The 21,337-nt window shown below is 44.5% G+C and overlaps 1 protein-coding gene across 41 annotated transcripts in view; it reads right to left on the reverse strand.

Annotated features, from left to right (window-relative positions):
- The window catches only part of Zasp52 (Z band alternatively spliced PDZ-motif protein 52), a 123,981-nt gene that overhangs the window by 32,956 nt on the left and 69,688 nt on the right, over positions 1-21,337 (reverse strand). For 38 of the 41 annotated variants that reach the window (XM_069311220.1, XM_069311229.1, XM_069311230.1 and 35 more), the window contains exons 3-4: positions 2,816-2,921; positions 215-697 (exon numbers count right to left, since the gene is read on the reverse strand). In XM_069311220.1, the coding sequence (XP_069167321.1) occupies positions 215-697; positions 2,816-2,921 (589 nt within the window). The remainder of the gene's footprint in view (positions 1-214; positions 698-2,815; positions 2,922-21,337) is intronic. The other 3 variants (XM_045764949.2, XM_045764948.2, XM_045764945.2) reach the window with 1 other exon arrangement.

Here is a 21,337-nt window from a genome sequence, read left to right on the forward strand (position 1 = left end):
AATAAATTATCTGTACATTAATAGAACTCATTACTATTGAAAAAGTACATTTTCATCTAATAAACACAATTTGTACAGTCAATTCAAAGGGACATACAAAAAATGTAATATTAGAACACTTAATCTATATACTGTAAAAGATACGAAACCCAGCAATGATGGAGAACAATTTCTGGCCAATAGTGGCAGCCTCGCATTGACTGCGGCACCTTACTTCATTATTGCGTCTGGTGAGGGAGTCGTGGTCGGCGTCACTACTGCAGCTGGAGGTATTACTGGCTAGAGAATACTTCCTCTGGTGCCCACCGCTTCCACCAACAGCTCCATTGTTATTCAGAAACTGACTTGTGAAAATATTTTCATTACTGTTTGATTTCTGGTTTTTGTACGCCGTCGTGTGAACATTTATGGTGTTAACATTTTCTTTATCGAGGGTCATCTTCAGAAAATTTTTGGCATTCTCTTTGTTTAAAGATATAGTGGTGCCGGCGACTGGAAGACAGCTGCTAGGGCTGGTGCTACCTGACGTGCTTCTGGAGGAGGTGCCACTGATAGGAGTACCAGGGGACCCTTCCGACGCCTCGTGGAGGGTGTTCTTTAGAGAGGTGGTAGTGTGGGTGTAGGCAGGTTGGGAGCCCGTGAAGCCGGGAAAGGGTCGCGCCACACTGTTATGGTTGGAGCCGATGTAGCGGACGGGCTGTGAAGAGAGGGAAGGGGAGACACGTGGTTAGACAAACCAGGGGCGACACACACAAACCATGCCTCAACATTGCTATCTCTCAGCAACTTGTGTTAGACCTAACAACTGCGTTTTATAGACATCTAGTTCAATTAAAATGAACACTTACACAAGACAGCTAATAAAACACTACTGTTAAAGGCATTTAAAAAAAAAAATACTACTATTAAGGTATATTAAGGGTTTAAAAATTGACCTGGGAATTTTGCCAGAGTTAAGCTTATTAGCTTAGTACCATCTATACTAGTGGGAGGAGGGGCAAATAATTTAACACAGGCTCCACAAATCACTAATTATGTGTAATGTAACACACACACACACACACACACACACACACACACACACACACACACACACACACACACACACACACACACTGGAACACACGTTTCACACCTTTACTTTTACAACAAATTATTTTTTGGATTTATTAACGAGAAACTATAAGTACTATAACGTAGGAGCTAAAATTGTTTATCATGCAATATTAGTATAATAATAAAAATGTACATTTTTAGAAGCAAACACGAGTCAAGACTAACATGATGGTAGCAAACATGCAGGTGTGGGATGTAGGAAGGTGCCAACCGTAAACTGGCCCAGGCATTCCACCAGACTGGGTCTCCTGCAGAAGTATCAACGGCAGCAGCAGCATCAGACCGACCTATTGGTGGCGGCGCAGCATCATAGACCTATTGGTGGCGGCGCAGCATCATAGACCTATTGGTGGCGGCGCAGCATCATAGACCTTATGTAGTGAGATCCGTTGATTTATCGAGCCTCTGCTCGTTGGGTCCTTCAGTTGCACAAGACTGCAGAAGGGCCACTGGGATACAGGTGTCCAGGGCTGGAGTAGTGATAACATCCCTCGCTGCAGTCTTATGTTCTTGGTGTTCAAACCGTGACCGTCACCAGTAGCCTAGCTCTCCTTAAAGATATTCACCTCCAACAAGGGCACCATTCGTCCTTAACGCACTAACACAGTTGGGCTCGTACACCTGCACCAACTAAATTAGCAATGTCGCTGGTCTTTCAGTTTTATATTCACTTCTGAAGCGTATCAGTAAACCTTTCAAAATATGGCGGGTGTGGAAAGGTGGATGCTTATGTTAGTATATATATATATCACCTGTGTAACTCTCAGTGTGCCCAATACACATCCTGTGCGCTTCATCTTAAGTTTAAGCATTTTCTTTCAATTCTATATCTTCATTTGACGACCACTATATACTTTGGTGTATAAGGCAATAGATATGCTACTCGGTCTATTGTAGTGCCTCAATATTATTCTACTTTAGGATTTTGTTTTTGTTTTCTAACAAATCAGTATTACCAGATGTTTGGCAAACTAACATTAATGAAACTGAAAAAGGTTTTATGCAAACAAATTAGTCAAATATTAAATTGGAGGGTAGAATAGTGTGGAGGGCTGTACCATGTGGGCAGACGATGGAGAAGTGTTACCTTGTATGAAGGGAAAATTACCTTGGGAAGGTGGCAGGGCAACACCCACTTCTCGGTAGTGGGAGGGGAGGGAAGGGAGTGGGAGGGGGAAAGGGGAGGGGGCCCCATGGAACATACCCACTTATATAGACCCATTAAAGAGAGGGAGGAGGGTATAGTGTTCGCGTACCACGGACGAGTGGTACGCTAACAAGGCGACAGATGGAAATATAGTACCCAAATGAGCCACAGGGACGCTAGAAAGAACTTTTTAGTGTCAGTAGTTAACAGATGGAATGCATTAGGCAGTGATGTGGTGGAAGGAGGCTCCATATACCGTTTCAAATGTAGATATGAGAGCCCAATAGGCTCAGGAATCTGTACACCAGTTGATTAACAGTTGAGAGGCGGGACCAAAGAGCTAGAGCTCACCCCCCCCCCCCCGCAAGCACAGCTAGGCGAGTACACCGATTTGTCGGCAGTGGGAGGGGCAGGTTTTTTTATTATTATTTTCTACCACAGACGTGGCCAGACATTTACAATGCTAACCAGCAAATACAGCCACGTGCCGGCAACGAGGGGGGGGGGAGGGGAGGATACACACCGGCGTGTCAGCATGGAGGGGAGAGTTACCTGCTTGTTGGCAGCGAGGGAGGTGGAGGTGGCGACGGGCACGCCCTCTGGAGTCGTCTTCACTTGGGCCAGGGGCGTCACGGCCGGCTTCCACGTTGGCGCCCCCCTGCAACATCAAGTATCATTAACATTTTGTAACAATGCATAATATACAATGTTGTAACACAATATGTAACAATTTTATGTTTTGTAACACAATATACAATGTTGCGGCGCGAGCGAGCTAAGTGCCCGGGCAAATAGTGGGCAGGGCAACTAAAAAAAACCCGTCCTTTTGAAATAATAGCGCGAATACGAGCTAAAAGCGACATGGCCAAAAATGGACGTAATTTGAAATTAAATCTGCTCACGAAAGTGATTTACTGTCCCCTTTTACTGTTTAGAGTCCTCCGGCTTACCCAGTTAGGTTAAAGAGTAAACTTTCAATTAACTGTTTTTACGACGTTTTGAAACCCTAGGAGAACGTCTTGCCCTCCTAACATGCCAAAGTACCCTTAACTTGCTGTTTTGGAAAAAAAAAATATTTTTAATTTTCAAATTACGTCCATTTTCGGCTATACGAGGAACGGCCAAATTCAGACGTAAGTTGTAAGAGCCAGTCACCACTGTAATATTTAAACACCCAACCCACATAGCTGAACATCGCAAGTGACAGCGTTTCGGTCGTCCGGTTCGAACTTTTTATGACAAAAAAAAAAAAAAAAAAAAAAAAAAAAAAAGTGGCAGAGAAATTCAATATAGAAGGTAAGAAAGAGGCGAAAGACGAGAAAGTAATAAGTAAACCATAGCAGTTAAAAGTATGAAAAAAAACTGCAGATGCAGAAGGCCTAATGGCGAAGAGGTAAAATAGACAAAATAAATGGCAAAGGAACAAAGAAAGAAAACCATAGAACGGCTAAAGCTATGTCGGCTTTTGTTTGTTAAAAGTAAGAAGGTTAGGGCATTGAACTATGTACCGAGTACGGCAAGAGTTAACAGCAGCACAACCACGACTAAGGTCCATGTTTACCATGTTTATGAATGACAATTCGACAAGACTTGCAGAAAGATTTTAGAAGATTAATTATGGGATAATTAGTCCTTAATATGGCACGAGAGCATTGTGTCTGCAGACTTAACATTGTTTTCTTAGTCGATCATTAAGCATACGGACAGTTTCATCAAAGTATTGGAGAGGCCACAAGAAACAAAATAGCACACACACCAGCAGCGTTGCAAGCAATAATTTTCAGCCATGTTATTGTGACTTAGTGCACGTCTACCAGTAATATTTGATCACTTATAAAATTTGAAGGTAAAGGAAACTGATACGTGAGTGTGGATTGGCGTACGTGTACAGTAGGTAGGTTATGCATGTATGTAGGTAGGGTGGGTGGGGTGGGCGGGCTTGAGTATGTATTGCAAGACGATACCTACCCACCCCCACAACTACCAACCTGGGGCCAGATTCACGAAAACACTTACGCAAGCAGTTACGAACGTGTACATCTTTTCTCACTCTTTGACGACTTTGGTTACATTTATTAAAACAGTTTACAAGCATGAAAACTTCCCAATCAACTGTTGTTATTGTTATAAACAGCCTCCTGGTGCTTCGGAGCTCATTAACTGTTTAATAATTGTAAACAAAGCCGCCAAAGATTGAGAAAAGATGTACAGGTTCGTAAGTGCTTTCGTGAATCTGGCCCCAGGTCTTGCTTACCCCGCTTTAAACTCCCAGACTCCAACACTGACCATAGCTCCAGCCCGCCCTAGTTAGCAGCCGACACACTTATCAGTCTACACCAGCCCCCAACCTCTCCCTCCTTCACTAACTTCACAGCACAACTATCACCTACACACAACACATCGATCCCCTTGATAACAAAACCCAGTATTAACTACAACACTTTATAGAGTTGAGAATGGATTGACCAAATGTCACGTTCCTTGCTGCTGTTACCATCCCGTCGCCTCTTTCCCAGGAACTGATACAGGTCCCATGAGTTAGTTTAGTCATTTATTATGCGCCCCATACCCCTCCCATGGAAACAACTATCGCCTTAACCCGTTTTGACAGATGCTGTCACAGATAAGATTTTGTTTTGAAATGTGATTTTGATAAATCTAAATCTAGGATGATTTAGATAATGCCCGATCTCTTACCTCGATAACGGATAAAATAACAGCTACTAAAACGTGTGAACCTAACTTGCCGGACCCATGCAAAGAAAACGCGGTGGATTGCGAGCCACTGTTTATACCTGGTTGATGGGGTTCTGGGAGTTGTTCTACTCCCAAAGCCCGGCCCGAGGCCAGGCTTGACTTGTGAGAGTTTGGTCCACCAGGCTGTTGCTTGGAGCGGCCCGCAGGCCCACATACCCACCACAGCAGCCCGGTTGGTCCGGCACTCCTTGGAGGAATAAATCTAGTTTCCTCTTGAAAATGGTACACCTTATTTTATACGTTGGTGATTATATATCGTCAAAATACGACGTATTGAGAGTCAAAGCGAGTTGAGTCAGGGAAGAAAGGAGAAGTGGCGAGACTAGAGTAATAATTCATTATGGGGGAGCCTGGAGTGGGCAGCGGCCATTACTCCTGCTGGCGGGCCATACCTCACCGTCATCACACCTTGATCACACCCCTCTTATTATTCAACAAACTAAAGCCTACCAGCTAATGTCTATATAGTATACGTGGACAATATAACTTTAGTGGTTGAGTAGTGATGGTGGTGGTGTGCGTGCCGGCCATCTCCAAGCACATAAGCTCCGGTCCCCACCCACCCACATATACAAGGAAAGTAGTAGTGAAAGGAGATCTATCCCCCTCACATCAGTATTCACCATCAACACCTATATGGAGCCGCTCATCACTCTTCCAGCCTCCCTTCACACTAGGCCACAATCTCCGAACCAAATCTTTCATCCCCTCTTTTTAAATAATTAACCAATCGCCAAACATTGCGAGAGCTTCAATTACCCAGTGTTAACCTGGGCGTCCTGCCCAGTGACCAGAATTAAGTCAACTCTCGTACCAGGACAGATTGAGGGCCACGGGGATCACACTGCAGATCAGACAAGATTTCACGTTCGATTTCACGATTTCACGTTCTTATTGAAACGTTCAAAATACTGAACAATTTCGTTGCATGTTCATCCAGACAACCTCTTCAAAAGGTCAAATTTCATACAAACAAGGAACAACAGCTTCAAGCTGAGCAACTCTAAAATATGACTGAAAATTGGAGATGTTTTTTCACCCACAGGGTTATAAACCCATGGAACCGCCTACCCGCCAAAGCCGTAATGCCAAAACTGTTGAACTTAAAAAACATCAGAACAAATGGGAAGAGGGGACCTTTGATAAGCCGCCGGCTTCTTGTCCTCGTCGATGCCACTAGCGTGTTAGCGGCCCTAAGGTAAATTCAAGGGTAACCTAGGCACCCGGCCCAGTGCCCAGTGGTAACCTAGGCGCTCGATCCAGTAGGGAGTAAATGTAACCATGACTGGCCTTCAGTGAAGATAAACACAAGAGCCAGCCAGTGTTTAAAATATGGCGTCAGTCTTGCCTAACACACCCGCGCTCATTACTCCCTTAAGACAGACAACTTCCCCATTGTGTTAGCAGAACCACCACTTTGGCAACAATTTCTGCTTCATATACCCAGGTATTTACCCATTATTTGGCATGGGCGGCTACCTTACCTCGAGGTGCTTCCGGGGCTTAGCGTCCCCGCGGCCCGGTCGTCGACCAGGCCTCCTGGTTGCTGGACTGATCAACCAGGCTGTTGGACGCGGCTGCTCGCACCCTGACGTATGAGTCACAGCCTGGTTGATCAGGTATCCACGGTGGCTACAACTGCCTCCTATTATACTACCCACGGCAAAGCAACATCAGTAGTCGAGTCATAGTCTAAGTCAAGAGTTTATAAGCTGCAACAACATGTTGGCACAAGTTCTCGTCCTTGGTAAGGTTGGCATTGTTCGAGGGTGTGTTGAGGCGAGGGAGTTGGCAGCGGCTCCAGCTCGTTGGGTATTTGTGTTCCAGAGTCCCTGCGGGTCGCCACCGCCTCAACACCGCACCATCTACAGCGGGGGTGTGCAGGCCATACCCGTACAACTCTACTTCTGCCTTCTTCATATAGGTAAATTGTTCTGAAGGTAAGAGAACAACAACGTTGGTGAAGCTCCAGTGGGTGTGAATGTTAAGACGCACCTCGGTCGTGTTAACCTGCTGTTAACATGGTGTTAACCTGCAGTGTTAGGGACTACAACTACTTTATACCCTCCCGGGCTTCACGCCCTCCATATCCACCAGTAGCAGCACCCCAGCAACAACTACCACAACCAGTAGCAGCGTCAGTATGGGCAGCAGTACCGGCAGCGAGGTGCGCCTGTCTTACCATGACGCACCAAGCTTATCAACATTCAACACTAACCAATGGATTCATGTTGAATCCAAAGTTAACAACTTTGGACTCATTATAATCCTTGAATTTAGAAATTGGGTCAATTTATTGAACGGATGGCCAGGTAACGTAACAGGCACGGAATTGCTGGGATGTTTAAGCAGGTTAGTAGTGGACACGCGGACTTGCGGGCCGCGCCAAACAACAGTCTGCTAGACCATGTTCTCCCATCAAACCTGGCTCCAAGCCGCTTAGGGAGAAGAACCCGCTTCAGGTAAGATAAGTGTTTGGTACAAGAGCTGCCTCGCATAAGTCAACAAGACTCCTGCAATACCAAAACGTTTACTTATGCCCATCATCGGCACCATTACACGCTCCCTCACAAACGTTTTCCCTCTCCCTCCCTCTCTCCTTTCCCCCGCTTCGGAGAGAGATACCTGACTCGTCGTACCAGGGACCAGAGGCATCAGCTGGTCGTACCAGTGACCAGAGGCATCAGCTGGTCGTACCAGAGGCATCAGCTGGTCGTACCAGGGACCAGAGGCATCAGCTGGTCGTACCAGGGACCAGAGGCATCAGCTGGTCGTACCAGTGACCAGAGGCATCAGCTGGTCGTACCAGTGACCAGAGGCATCAGCTGGTCGTACCAGAGGCATCAGCTGGTCGTACCAGGGACCAGAGGCATCAGCTGGTCGTACCAGGGACCAGAGGCATCAGCTGGTCCCGCCAGGAAACGGGTGGGCAGGTAAACAATATCATCCGGGACATGTGAAAGTCGCGCGCATTCCGAGGACCAGGCGAGACGCTGCCCCCTCCCCCTTCTCCCAAGATTACCGCTCTTCCGTTAAAGAGAACTATCACAACTAAACATGTGTGATTTTACTGGTCGAAAGCTCACCTACAATGAGCTTAACCTAATGTTAAAGTAGATATCTAACGCATTATGTAAAAAACAAATCAATTCCTGTATACCCGTAGCACATATGATGCCAGTTGTATTTTTCCTAGTGACGGCTTTCTCCATCAACAGCGAGTCCAAGAGTTCTTCGGATGTAAGATTTTCTATATCCAGATCATGGCCCAGTTCGTGCTCAGTTTACTCAGGGTAGATTCGTCACTTGCGGTCAATATGTCACAGGTAACTGTAACACAACCTGATCCTGGCACCACGTCCCACTGTCCAGTTGATGATTTGTGCTGACCAAGTTTTATATATATAGATATACATAGCCCATCCTCGTATTTAAATAGTACTTATACTAACTGTCGATATAATGGATAATAAAGAATTTGGTTCTACTAAATTTTGACAAACTGGGGAAACTTTTTCTATGTTGGTAATAAAACGTGATGTAGCAATACATGCCGAGGCCGAATATAGTTTATGATGCGCTATACTAGGCCTAGGAATATTCAAGTTTGATTTATTAACTATTGTGTGAGGTAAAACACCCTACAGGGTGCATTCAGGTTCCATTAAAATTTACGAGTGCGCATACATGTTGTAGTGTGCAGGCGATGAGTCACAATAACGTGGCTAAAGTAATTTGACCAGACCACACACTAGAAGGTGAAGGGACGACGACGTTATATATCCGTCCTGGACCATTCTCAAGTCGATTGTGACTTGAGAATGGTCCAGGACGGATATATAACGTCGGAGATATAGATATATATATATATATATATATATATATATATATATATATATATATATATATATATATATATATATATATATATATATATATATATATATATATATATATATATATATATATATATATATATATATGTCGTACCTAGTAGCCAGAACGCACTTCTCAGCCAACTATGCAAGGCCCGATTTGCCTAATAAGCCAAGTTTTCCTGAAACAATATATTTTCTCTAATTTTTTTCTTATGAAATGATAAAGCTACCGATTTCATTATGTATGAGGTCAATTTTTTTTTATTGGAGTTAAAATTCAAGTAGATATATGACAAAACCTAACCAACCCTACCTAACCTAACCTAACCTATCTTTATAAGTTAGGTTAGGTTAGGTAGCCGAAAAAGTGAGGTTAGGTTAGGTAGTCGAAAAACCATTAATTCATGAAAACTTGGCTTATTAGGCAAATCAGGCCTTGAATAGTAGGCTGAGAAGTGCGTTCTGGCTACTAGGTACGACATATATATATATATATATATATATAAAGGGACGGACCGAAACGTGGTCGTCCCCTTCACCTTGTAGTGTGTGGTGTGGTCAAGTGTTGTAGTGTGACGCGCCTCAGGTTGCGAGAGTGTTATGGCTAAGGCAGCCAGGTATGTGGGTAATAACGAAGCCCCAACACTCAAGTGTGTGGGGCAAGAAGCCTCGCTGCTGACGTACACCCCGTGACGTCACCCGTGTGGCTGAGCTCACGGCTCAGTCATGACCGCATGATGTCACAGCGATTGATCAGTGATGAATAACACGGATAGACCTAATGTAATTACAGAGCCTCTTTTAATGTATCGAAAATTTAAAAACCTAGGAAGAGCCTATTAACCCAGCCAACGGTAATTGTGACTTTGTATAACCACATGCATCAAACAGCTCAGGATAGGGTCATTATATCAAAACTTTATATGGCAACGACGGAGCCTAACACCACACGACTGTCGCAATATAAAAAGATTCATGTACCTAACAGAATAATTTCAAATAAACCAGACCAATTGTCATTTATCACATCCTTACCCTGAATAATGAGTCTGGAATGTGTCGCACCACGATTACAGGCGGGAGCAGATCAAACCAGCGCACAGTAGTCTGACGTATCTAGCAAACCGTTTATACTAAAATTATTAATCATCATCTCACAGCTGAGTGGATAGCCCCTCCACCTCACACGCGTGGGGTCCATGATTCGAGTCTCCTACAGCCCAGGTCGGTCCGTCTAATTACCACAAGCTACACAAGCTTCAGAAAGCTTATGTTAGTAATGAATAATATGATATATTTACTCATTATAATGTTGGTGCTGAATGTACAACACGAGAAAACAATTTTAATCTGAAAAAGTATATTTTTAATAGGAAATTAGACGAAAATAAAGAGCTGGTGACGCCAAATAAAGTCGACGATCCAAGCGTCGGTTCGGTTAGGTTAGGTGGTTAGGTTAGGTTCGGTTCGGTTCGGTGGTTCGGTTCGGTTAGGTGGTTCGGTTAGGTGGTTCGGTTCGGTTCGGTTAGGTTCGGTTAGGTTCGGTTCGGTTAGGTTCGGTTCGGTTAGGTTAGGTCAGCCTAACCTAACATATCATATCATATATATTTATTCATTACTAACGTATTGCCAGGAAGCTTTCTGAAGCTTGTGTAGCTTGTGGTAATTAGACTGACCCGCCCAGGTGAATGAAATTATTATAATTATTATTATTATTATTATTATTATTATTATTATTATTAATATTATTACAGTCCCAGCGTGGAGTCTGTATCTAATCAATCACAAGACTAAGTTGGAGACGGTTCAAAGGTATGCCACCAGACTAGTACCCGAGCTGAGGGGTATGAGCTACGAGGAGATACTACGGGAATTAAACTTCATATCGCTGGAAGACGAAAGTTAAGGGAGGCATGATCACCACATACAAGAATCTCAAGAGGAATTTATAGGGTAGATAAAGGCAGTGTATTTAACACACAGTACATGCACATGTGGACACAGGTGGAAACCGAGTACCCAAATGAGCCACAGATGTTGGAAAGAAATTTTTTTTTTGTGTCAATCGTTAACAAATGGAATGCATTAGGAAGTGATGTGGTGCACGCAGACTCCATACACAGTTTCAGAAGTAGATATGATAAGAGTCCAGTAGGCTCAGGAACATGGACACCAGTTGATTGACAGTTGAGAGGCCGGACCTAAAAACCGAAGCTCAACCCTCACAAGCACAATTTGGCGAGTACGTACACGTACACGTACACACACACACGTACACACACACACACGTACACACACACACACGTACACACACACACACGTACACACACACACGTACACACACACACACGTACACACACACGTACACACACACACACACACACACACACACACACACACACACACACGTGATTTCAGGAGTGTGTAACATTCCAGGCCAACACCTGGCCCTCACTATCTAAAGAGGGGCGGGTGATCAGAAGGTGGAGGTACAGCTTACGTCTTGCCCTTCACCCTCGGCGGTCGAAGCCCAACACACACCTTCCCGCCCCCACCCTTGCCCTTGCCCTTTGTAGATGCGTAGTACGCATCTCCTCTCCCCTATCTCCCTGGGCGGTCGAGGGAGATAGGGCGATTTCACTTTCGTCTCTCGCCTTTGTGTTTCCCAGTGAAGACCTGTACGTCTCTCAGTGACATTTTCCGGCGTGGAAACTTGTAGACACTCCCTGCTGGACCCTTGGGTATCCCTAGTATCCCCGCACCCGTCCTTATAGCATGCTATGGTTACCTTGAGGTGCTTCCGGGGCTTAGCGTCCCCGCGGCCCGGTCGTCGACCAGGCCTCCTGACAGGCAGGCAGCACTTAAAATAGTTCGTCAACAATCAATACGTGACGAACCTTGAAATCAGAGTGCAGTCGAGGTTCAACCCACCCTTCTTATCGCTGCCACCACACCCACGTCCCCACCGCCCTCTACCACACCACCACGCCGCCCCACCCACCCCTCCTACCACATCCCACTGAAGGTATCCCTTTTACCACATATCCAAGTCCTCCCCCCGTTCCCAACAAGCTATATAGCCAAGTCCTCCTTTTACCACACACTACCACCACACCCAGTTAATTTCCCCCAATGTTACGTCACCGCCATACCCACCCCAACCCAGGTCTCGCTACCATATGCCACACTCAACCATGTCCACCTACCCACTATCTCCACACCGACATTGACACCACCCACCAAGTTCCTGGTGGCAAAACTAGGTTGTAGCGGTGACAGCTGTTCGGGGGGGGGAAGCTGTTTGGGGGGAAAAGGAGGAGGAAAGGGGGGTGCGGAGTGTATAAAACGCCTAGACGGTGGCCCCAGAAAGAAACGGGCGGAAAGTGTCGCGGAGCAAGTTAAATATACCCCAGGGTGCAGGGAGGCGGGCAGCGAGGGAGGGAGAGAGATCTCCGGAAGGTACATCTTAACATCAGCGGCACGTGCAAAGTTGGCCACTACACGTGTAGTCTTCAGGAACCTACACGAGAACTCTTACGTGCGAGGCAAAACCTAGAGAAAATTCAAAGATTTGCTTTGTGACTGGTCCCTAAACTTGAAGGACTGAGCTATGAAGAAATGCAGAGAAATGGACACCTCCACGCTTGAAAGTAAAAGGGATACGATTACGACATACAAGATTCAAATAGGCATTAGCAAGTAGACAATATAAATGTTTATAATGAACAAAACGAGGGGACATAGGTGAAAGCTGGAAGTTGTATGGATGTAAGAAAACTAGCAAAGTTATGAACAAGTGGTATATGCTCTAAGAGGAGGTAGTTGAGGATAACAAATAGCATTTAGTTACAGTGAAACAATGGTGTAGGGAGATTGATTTATAAAGATTAAACCACCGAAGAGGTGGCACGGGCATGAATAGCCCGTAAGGTGTTGGGAGTCACAGCCCAAGTATATATAGGTGCATTGCACAGGCAGACAGCACGGGAGACATCTCCCGGCACGCAGGGTGCAGTCGCGCCTCCACAGATCTCCAGTATCAGCTCTTGATTACACACAAAAATCACAATAACGTGATGCATCAAATGAAGAAATCCACAAGGGCCGTGACGAGGATTCGAACCTGCGTCCAAGAGCATCTCAGACGCTGCCTTAATTGACTGAGCTACGACATGGTCAAAAAGAGTTGAAACCGGCAGTCAAGGCAGCGTCTGGGATGCTCTTTGACGCAGGTTCGAATTCTCGTCACGGCCCTTGTGGATTTGTTCAGCTCTTCATACTGGTAATGTCTCAAAAGGGCCACCACTTACGGGCTATTCATGCCCGTGCCACCTTTTGGGTGGCTTATCTTCATCAATCAGGCAGACAGAGACAGGTTTACGGGTCCACCATAGCCCGTGCTACATGGACATTTCGCTCCGAGTACCTAAATCTCAAAAGCAACAACAGGCAGACAATTACGGACTATTCATGCCCGTGCCACCTCTTGGGTGACTTAATCTTTATCAATCAATCAATCAGGCAGACAACACAGTTAATCACAATTTTCAGAAAGAACTAATTAAGGTTCAATATTAGTACATTTCCAAGTTGAACACTTTAAATGGAGAATATACGACTACCAAGACAGACTTAACTGCGTATAGGCCTACCACATTGCTTTATTTTTAGGGTTCATGTCATTTAGTTACAAGTCGAGCCTGGCCCCCGGCCGGGCTTGGGGAGTAGAACTCAGTTAACTCACTTGAGGCATACACCAGGTATACTTGGCTGAGCATGAGTTATTCATTCCTTGGAGCTGACACCGACCCTATTACAACGAACGGGTTAAGCCTACTACTCTCTCCTCATCACAATCGACTTGTGAATGGTCCAAGACGGACCGAAACGTCGTCGTCCCTTCACATTCTAGTGTGTGGTCTGGTCATCATACTTTAACCACGTTATTGTGACTCATCGCCTGCATACTCTCCAGTTATTAAATTATTACTTAGCGTAGACTATAAGAGCATAAGAGTGGAGAGAGGTGTGAGGAACCAGGTATAAGAGCAAGGGGCAGCTTAGATAGCCTCATCCGTCCCCACCTGCGCCTCGCCTTGTTATCACTGGAACACGCCACTCACTAAAAGCGATGCGACCGTCAGTTAAACTTTACATTTACGCCCGTAAGGTCAGGGTGAAGCAATGTGTCAGTCATTTCCCGAGGATGCTTTGGGGACACAGCTGAGATAACACTCCCGGGGCCTGGACACTCAAGAAATGTGGAGAGTTAAACTTATCGTCCCAAACTTTAAAGCGCGCTCGTATTATCCTTATTCACAACTTGAACAAATATTAATCTTAAAATATTTAGTCTTGTCAGAAAAATAGTAATTAATCGTTCCTTATTCTGCAAGTTAATCCAGTTACACCATCCACTAGATCACACGTCGTCGTTCCCAATACAACAATAATATTGTCAGGCATTAATGCCTGGTCTTTATTACCATAATTACCGCTCCAAAATATAACTAGTCCATTTTCTTCCTAATGCCGAACATAGTTACAGCCCCGCTCCTGTGCCAGGTAAGTCCACAACGGGCTCACCATAGCCCGTGCTACATGGACACTTCGTTCTGAGTAGCTAAATCTGAAACATAATGACCGTCGGTGCCCCAGTAGAGCCGCCTCCTTATGGTACATACAGCGACTGTGGCTTCCTCGATGAACGCTTTGTCATTAATGTTATTTGGCAGGAAACGGGTGTGTGAGAGGGGGGGGAGGGAGGTAGGTGTGTGGAGGTAGGAGTAGGGGTGTAGGAGAGGGGGGTATGTGTGTGTGGGGGTAAGTGTGTGGGGTGGGTACTGTGTGGCACCGTCACGGTGGATCAGGGCGCGGGTATGCTGGTCACTACCTCCTAAAGCTAAGGTCATAGCACAAAGAAAAGTTGAGAGAAGAGGGAAGGAATATAGAAGAGAAGGGACTGGGAGAGAGGGAGAAGAACCTGGAACGACAAGCACATATACACCCCCACCCCTACACACCCACACACTATATAATCTACAATGTCAACATTGTCGTTGTTGACAAACATCTTGCAAAAGAATAATAGGACATAAAATTGGCTCAAGCTCTCGAGATGGGCTCCCGCTTGCCAACAATATTTTATGTTTAAAAACGCAAAGACGAGATTATACTTGGAGATTACGGTTTGCCTGCAATCTCTCACAGGCAAAATTATTCTACCAATAACTATAATTTGTTTATCTAAATAATAATATGCCAAGTAATATTATACAAAAATACCAGTAATTCTAATAAAAGTAACATTATTAATTCAAATACAACAAAAAATGATAAAACTTGACATTTTTGTATCATTCATGTAACCAGTGTAATAAAGTTTAAAATCAAATTAAGAAAATACAAGGGAATGGTAGAAGACTAATATACAAGTACATGCGTGGGAGCTTCGCAAGCCTCCCTTGGGTACTCTATATTCTCTTCTCTGAGGCAAAGGGACCCCTCCACCACCACCCCTACACCCGTCCACCAGCGACCGTGATGCAGCTAAGTCAGTGTTTACATTTCTTACCATCCCACCCACCTCAGTCTCCCTCACCCATTTTTGTTCTCTACCGGATGCCGGACTGCCCTAGGGTGAATATTCAAATTATTTAGATTAGAACAAGGTAACTGCAGAAGGCCTATTGGCCCATACGAGGCAGCTATCTATAACCACCCAATCCCACTCGTATACATGTCCAACCCACGCTTGAAACAATCGAGGGACCCCACCTCCACCACGTTACGCGGTAATTGATTCCACAACCCTGTTACCGAACCAGTATTTACCCAAGTCTTTCCTAAATCTAAACTTATCCAATTTATAACCATTGTTTCGTGTTTCGTTAATACCTGACAAAGGTACATCCATTGAGTTACATACATAATGATGGATTTAAAGAGAGATAGTACATACAATACCTAAAGCCACAGGCTCACCATAGCCCGTGCTACTTGGAACTTGTTCCGAGTAGCCGAATCTATAACCACCACCACCTAAAGCCACTAGTACGCATAGCGTTTCGGGCAACATCTAACGTGATCCAAGAATCCATGCAAAAGTTAGTTTAGTTTATACAAATAAAAGCAGGTATTTTTATACAAATAAAAGCAGGTATTTTTATACAAATAAAAGCAGGTATTTTTATACAAATAAAAGCAGGTATTTTTATACAAATAAAAGCAGGTATTTTTATACAAATAAAAGCAGGTATTTTTATACAACTAACATTTTGTAACTGTGCTTTATTATAAATACAAGCCACCGCCAATTAACGAGGCTGTGAGCTTTAAAAGGTACCATATAACAATATATATGTAAATTATTAAGTAGAAAGCTTTCAGCTGTATCTTATTGTAAGAGGACTGGCGTTGTGTAATTAAGGAACTGTAGCTGATGTTGCTATCTTCGCCTCTCTCAACATCCTGAGGGAAAGGCAAGATGCCTTAAACGATCACTACGATATCCGTTCAAGGTCGCCCGGATGCCACTCTTTGTGCTGACGAGTTGGTGTCTTAGACATGCTTGGAAGTCTCATTAACATTCTTCTTCCAACAATATCACACCCACATTGTTTTGGTTAGTTCCAGGTTATTGCTTTACAACAATTACTCCTCGTCTTCCTTCCATTCCAGACATTGGTGCTCGGTCACGCAAACATTTCTCGGACGAATTGGAAGTCCACAGAATTTATCTTTGTATTATTGCACTTTAAAAGTTCCTACGATCACCAGGTATCTCCATTTTTCTCCCGTTACTAATACGATGTGAAATGGCTTGACTGTCTTAGCAGCGTTGTGACATACTATGAAATTGGCTCGCCTTGAGGCAAGCCTACTTTGAGGCAAGCCTACTTTGCATTTAATTTTTCTTTTAACTACTTTACTGCTCAAAATAGTTCTATAAAACTGTGTAAACTCTGCTTTTGTCAAATGTAAAACAGGAAACTAATGAAATATTTAAGGCAAGGGGAACATGACACCAAGTTAAAGGCTCCCACCCAGAAAAACTTAACACTTGAGCGTTGCGTAGTTGTCGACTGTCATTGTCTTAAGTATATAATATTCTATCTGAAACTACCCCTCTCCCCCCTATTGTATCTAGTTAATTACACCAGACACTTAGAAACGCTACCATCAGTGTGTGTGGGGGGGGGGGGGGCGAGAAATGTACACGTCTAGCCTCTACCTGGGATCGTCCCAAGAATTTCCGGAACCCCAGATGCTGCTGCTTCTGGAATCCTTTTGTCTTCTGCACGTGTTGGATTACATTCGTGAACGTATATATTAATTTATATATTCGTGAACGTGTGTTATTTACGTCATATAACATGCCACGGAATGAACATTGTTTACAATCGTTAATACCGAAAGGTGAAGGAATAGCTTTAATTTTAGGCCGTCTACACCAGCAAAGTCAGCTCGTCCGTGCGTCGATTGATGAAGATTAAGCCACCCAAAATGTGGCACGGGTATTAATAGCCCGTAAGTGGAGGCCTTTTTGAGCCATTACCAGTATCAATAAATGATACTGGAGATCTGTGGAGATGCGACTGCACCCTTCGTGACGGGAGATGTCTCCCCTGTCCGTGCGTCCATTCATCAGAGGACGTGTAACCTTTTGCACGTGTGAATGGCGTACTTACGTTCCGAGTATGTGCGCCTTATCTCATTTGATATAAATTTAAGCCTTTGCCAATTGTCATGAAAACCATTTTAAAGTGCCAACTAAGACCATAATTAAGTTTTACACTGACTTACACATATATATATTTTGTTACCGACCGTGTAAGCTAGTACAACACACGTGCCCATACTCAGGGTAAAGTGATTAACCACGAGACACCAAACCCATTCTCTCACTAGCTGGACAGTTATCTAAATATTTGGTGGTCTGAAAAAAATCCTCATCCCGGCTCCTGCAGATTTTCTCATTGATATAAAGATAATCCGATTTATCTGTATTGTCCGAAAACATTTCAGTTGGAATAATAGTCTACTTGTAAACTGGCAAGTGAACCATTTGTTCTAAACAGAAAATATTCTCAAGTTCCAACTTTATTGTATGGTAAATCGTTGGTTTAAGATTGTCATTCGTTTTCTTTGTAAAGTTCAAGAATTTGGTTTTCTGTACATAAAATTCTAGAGTATAATCTAGTTTTTTAATTTTACATTCCCGTTTCCGAACAACACCGTAGTAACGCAACAATGGTGCCTAACCTAACGTAACCTTAACTTAACCTAGGGAATATATAATATGTGTGTGTAGTAGTTTGAAGTGGTTACCTCTAGGGGCATCTCTTCCATGAGGACAGATTGATAATGATAGATGTGTATAAGGACACTTGGGACTAGCTTCAGCCAACTTTGCAGGGAGAATGGACTCTTGGTACCCACATCCTGACCCCCTACGATAAATTTATACGCTGCCCGCCGGCTACACTTAGCTAAACATTTTAATTAACATTTTATATTACTACAAGAAAAAAGTTTTTAAGACTACTTATATATAGGTAAAAAGTTAAAGGAGCACTTGCGTGCCGTGGCCTAGTGTGTGGTGGGGGTAGAATGACGCCGCGGGCCCACATGCCCTCGCTGAATTAACACTGTCACACACACTCAACACCACCATCAACACCCATCAACAAGTCTCACGTGCCCTGCGTAGGCTACCCCCTCGCCAAATGTAATGCCCTCTTTTCCATCCAACACTCGCTTGGTTACGCAGTGTGTATAGATTTTGAGTATTCTAAGGACATGTAGACAGCTTCCCCGATCTCACCCTGGGTAAATTTTTTTTATATAAACCCCCGAAACAAAATGTTGACTAAAGTTCTTACCAAGTTCGTTGATCAAGTACTTATTGCGTAGAAAAAATGCGGTGAATACTACCTAGGGGGGTATGCGCTGTTTGTGAAAACGTATTTAAATTTATGTGCAAGTGAGCGTGTGTACGTGAGCCGCAGAGGACGCACCGTGTAAGCTGAGGTAGGTGAGGGTGACACAGCAGGGCACCGCGTTATTGGTGGCAGTAGAGGAGCCAGGTCAGGTCCTCCACACGCACCAGGAATTCCCTTGTAGGCTTGTTTCGTCAACAATAGTGTGGACGAAGCAGGAGTAGAGGTCCACAGAGCAAAGACTTGCAAAAAAAAAAAAAAAAAAAAAAAAAAAAAAAAAAAAAGTGAGGGGTTTGTGGCGAACAGCACGCTGGACTTGTGATCCTGTGGTCCTAGGTTCGATCCCAGACGCCGGCGAGAAACAATGGGCAGAGTTTCTTTCACCCTATGCCCCTGTTACCTAGCAGTAAAATAGATACCTGGGTGTTAGTCAGCTGTCACGGGCTGCTTCGTGGGGGTGGAGGCCTGGTCGAGGACCGGGCCGCGGGGACACTAAAGCCCCGAAATCATGTCAACATAACTCTAGAAGATAACGATCAACGTCGGGTCACAAACCACTCTCGCCAGCAGCCCAGAGCATTATCAGCCTCACTGTGGAAGACCTCCACGAGGTGCTAATGATGGAACTTTGCGTGCGTACTACATGACACTTCGTTACTTGAAAACTTGAGCAATAACTTAATAATGCATTCTGGAACAGTCACGTTTCATAACCGCTTTTGGTGTCTGGTGAGAGTAATGTAGAGTACAGAGTGGAAGTACTAAAGTTGAGCGTGCGCGCGTGTTCGTGTCACTGGAAGTTATGGAGATGTGGTCCGTCAACAGATTGATTGATTGATGAAGATTAAGCCATCCAAAAGGTGGCACGGGCATGAATAGCCCGTAAGTGGTGGCCCTTTTGAGCCATTACCAGTATCAAGAGCTGATTCTTGAGATCTGTGGAGGTGCAAGGGCACCCTGCGTGACGGGAGATGTCTCCCGTGTCCGTCAACACCGCGTTATCACATGTTAAGGATACCACTAGTCAGGTCACTTCATCCGCTCAAGATAACTCCCACGTGTGATGTGTTGCGGGTCATCCTACCACCTTTCACAACAACCATTCCCCCAAAAGACCTTTGGTTACATTAATTATAAGTTTTGTTAAAGTTTGTTTGAGACTGTTTGGCAGTCTCCGTGGTGTAGTGGTAAGACACTCGCCTGGCGTTCCGCGAGCGCTATGTCATGGGTTCGTATCCTGGCCGGGGAGGATTTACTGGGCGCAATTCCTTAACTGTAGCCTCTGTTTAACGCAACAGTAAAATGTGTACTTGGATGAAAAAACGATTCTTCGCGGCGGGGATCGTATTCCAGGGACCATAGGATTAAGGACTTGCCCGAAACGCTACGCGTACTAGTGGCTGTACAAGAATGTAACAACTCTTGTATATATCTCTCTCATAAAGGTTTCATATACAGGTACAGTTCTAATATTACCGCGTCACTTGGAACAAACCTTACTTGACAGATGCATAATAAACGTGCCCTCTTCATCCAGCCATGAATTACAACAAATGCCCATCTCCAGTCCTTAAATTAGCATTTTTTAAGATGAAGACTGAGCACCAGAAGGCGGCGAACCTTAAGCCCTGCAGATCTTATCTCAAGCCTCCCCATGATAAAGTAACTGTTACAAGCGGTATACACGAAATATACCACAAACAAGTATACCACACTACTTACGCTAAACCTATGGAAGGGCAAATTATACACAAATTAAAACAGTAGTGAAAGGTATAAGAATCAAGTACATCAGTTGATTCTCCGCGTGTCTAGTCACACTGGCTTCATGAAGCTTTTAATTTTTAACAGCCGCAAGTTAATTGTAATGGTTTTCGTTCCAAGAAGTAACTTCTGCAGACTAAATTGTGGAGCAGGGCAAGGACCCCAAGCTGTCATGGCAGTATTACCTCAACACCTTCAACGTTCACTACACTACACGCGCTCCAACATTTAATGGTCACTACTTTGTAACATTTATATTTCAAGGAGCTTTGCAAAGTGGAACACTATACACCATTACACCACAAACTTAAGTAGACTATTCCACAGTCCCTACACATATGAACTACAGATACAGCATTTACTGCACTTTACACAATAACACTACGACACTAAGGAGTCACTACACCCACAATACCCAAAATGCAGCAAACCACAGCACCCACACAGCACAGCCCCGCTCCTGTGCCAGATAAGTCCACTACGGGCTCACCATAGCCCGTGCTACCAAACTGTTGGAGTAGCTGACTCAAACAACCACCACCCAGCACCAAGACACGCCATACGACCAAACTACGAACAGCACAACAAAATACGGGTGACAAGAGCGTCACTTGAGTGGGCAGTATAATCACAAGACAAGGAGGAGGAGGAGGAGGAATTTGTGGACACCAACAGCCTTGGTAGGGGGCAGAAGGGCGAGAGTGGGAGGGGGGGGGGGGGTGCTGGTGGGGGGG

Source organism: Procambarus clarkii, chromosome 69 (assembly GCF_040958095.1).
Source record: "Procambarus clarkii isolate CNS0578487 chromosome 69, FALCON_Pclarkii_2.0, whole genome shotgun sequence".
NCBI lineage: Eukaryota > Metazoa > Arthropoda > Malacostraca > Decapoda > Cambaridae > Procambarus > Procambarus clarkii.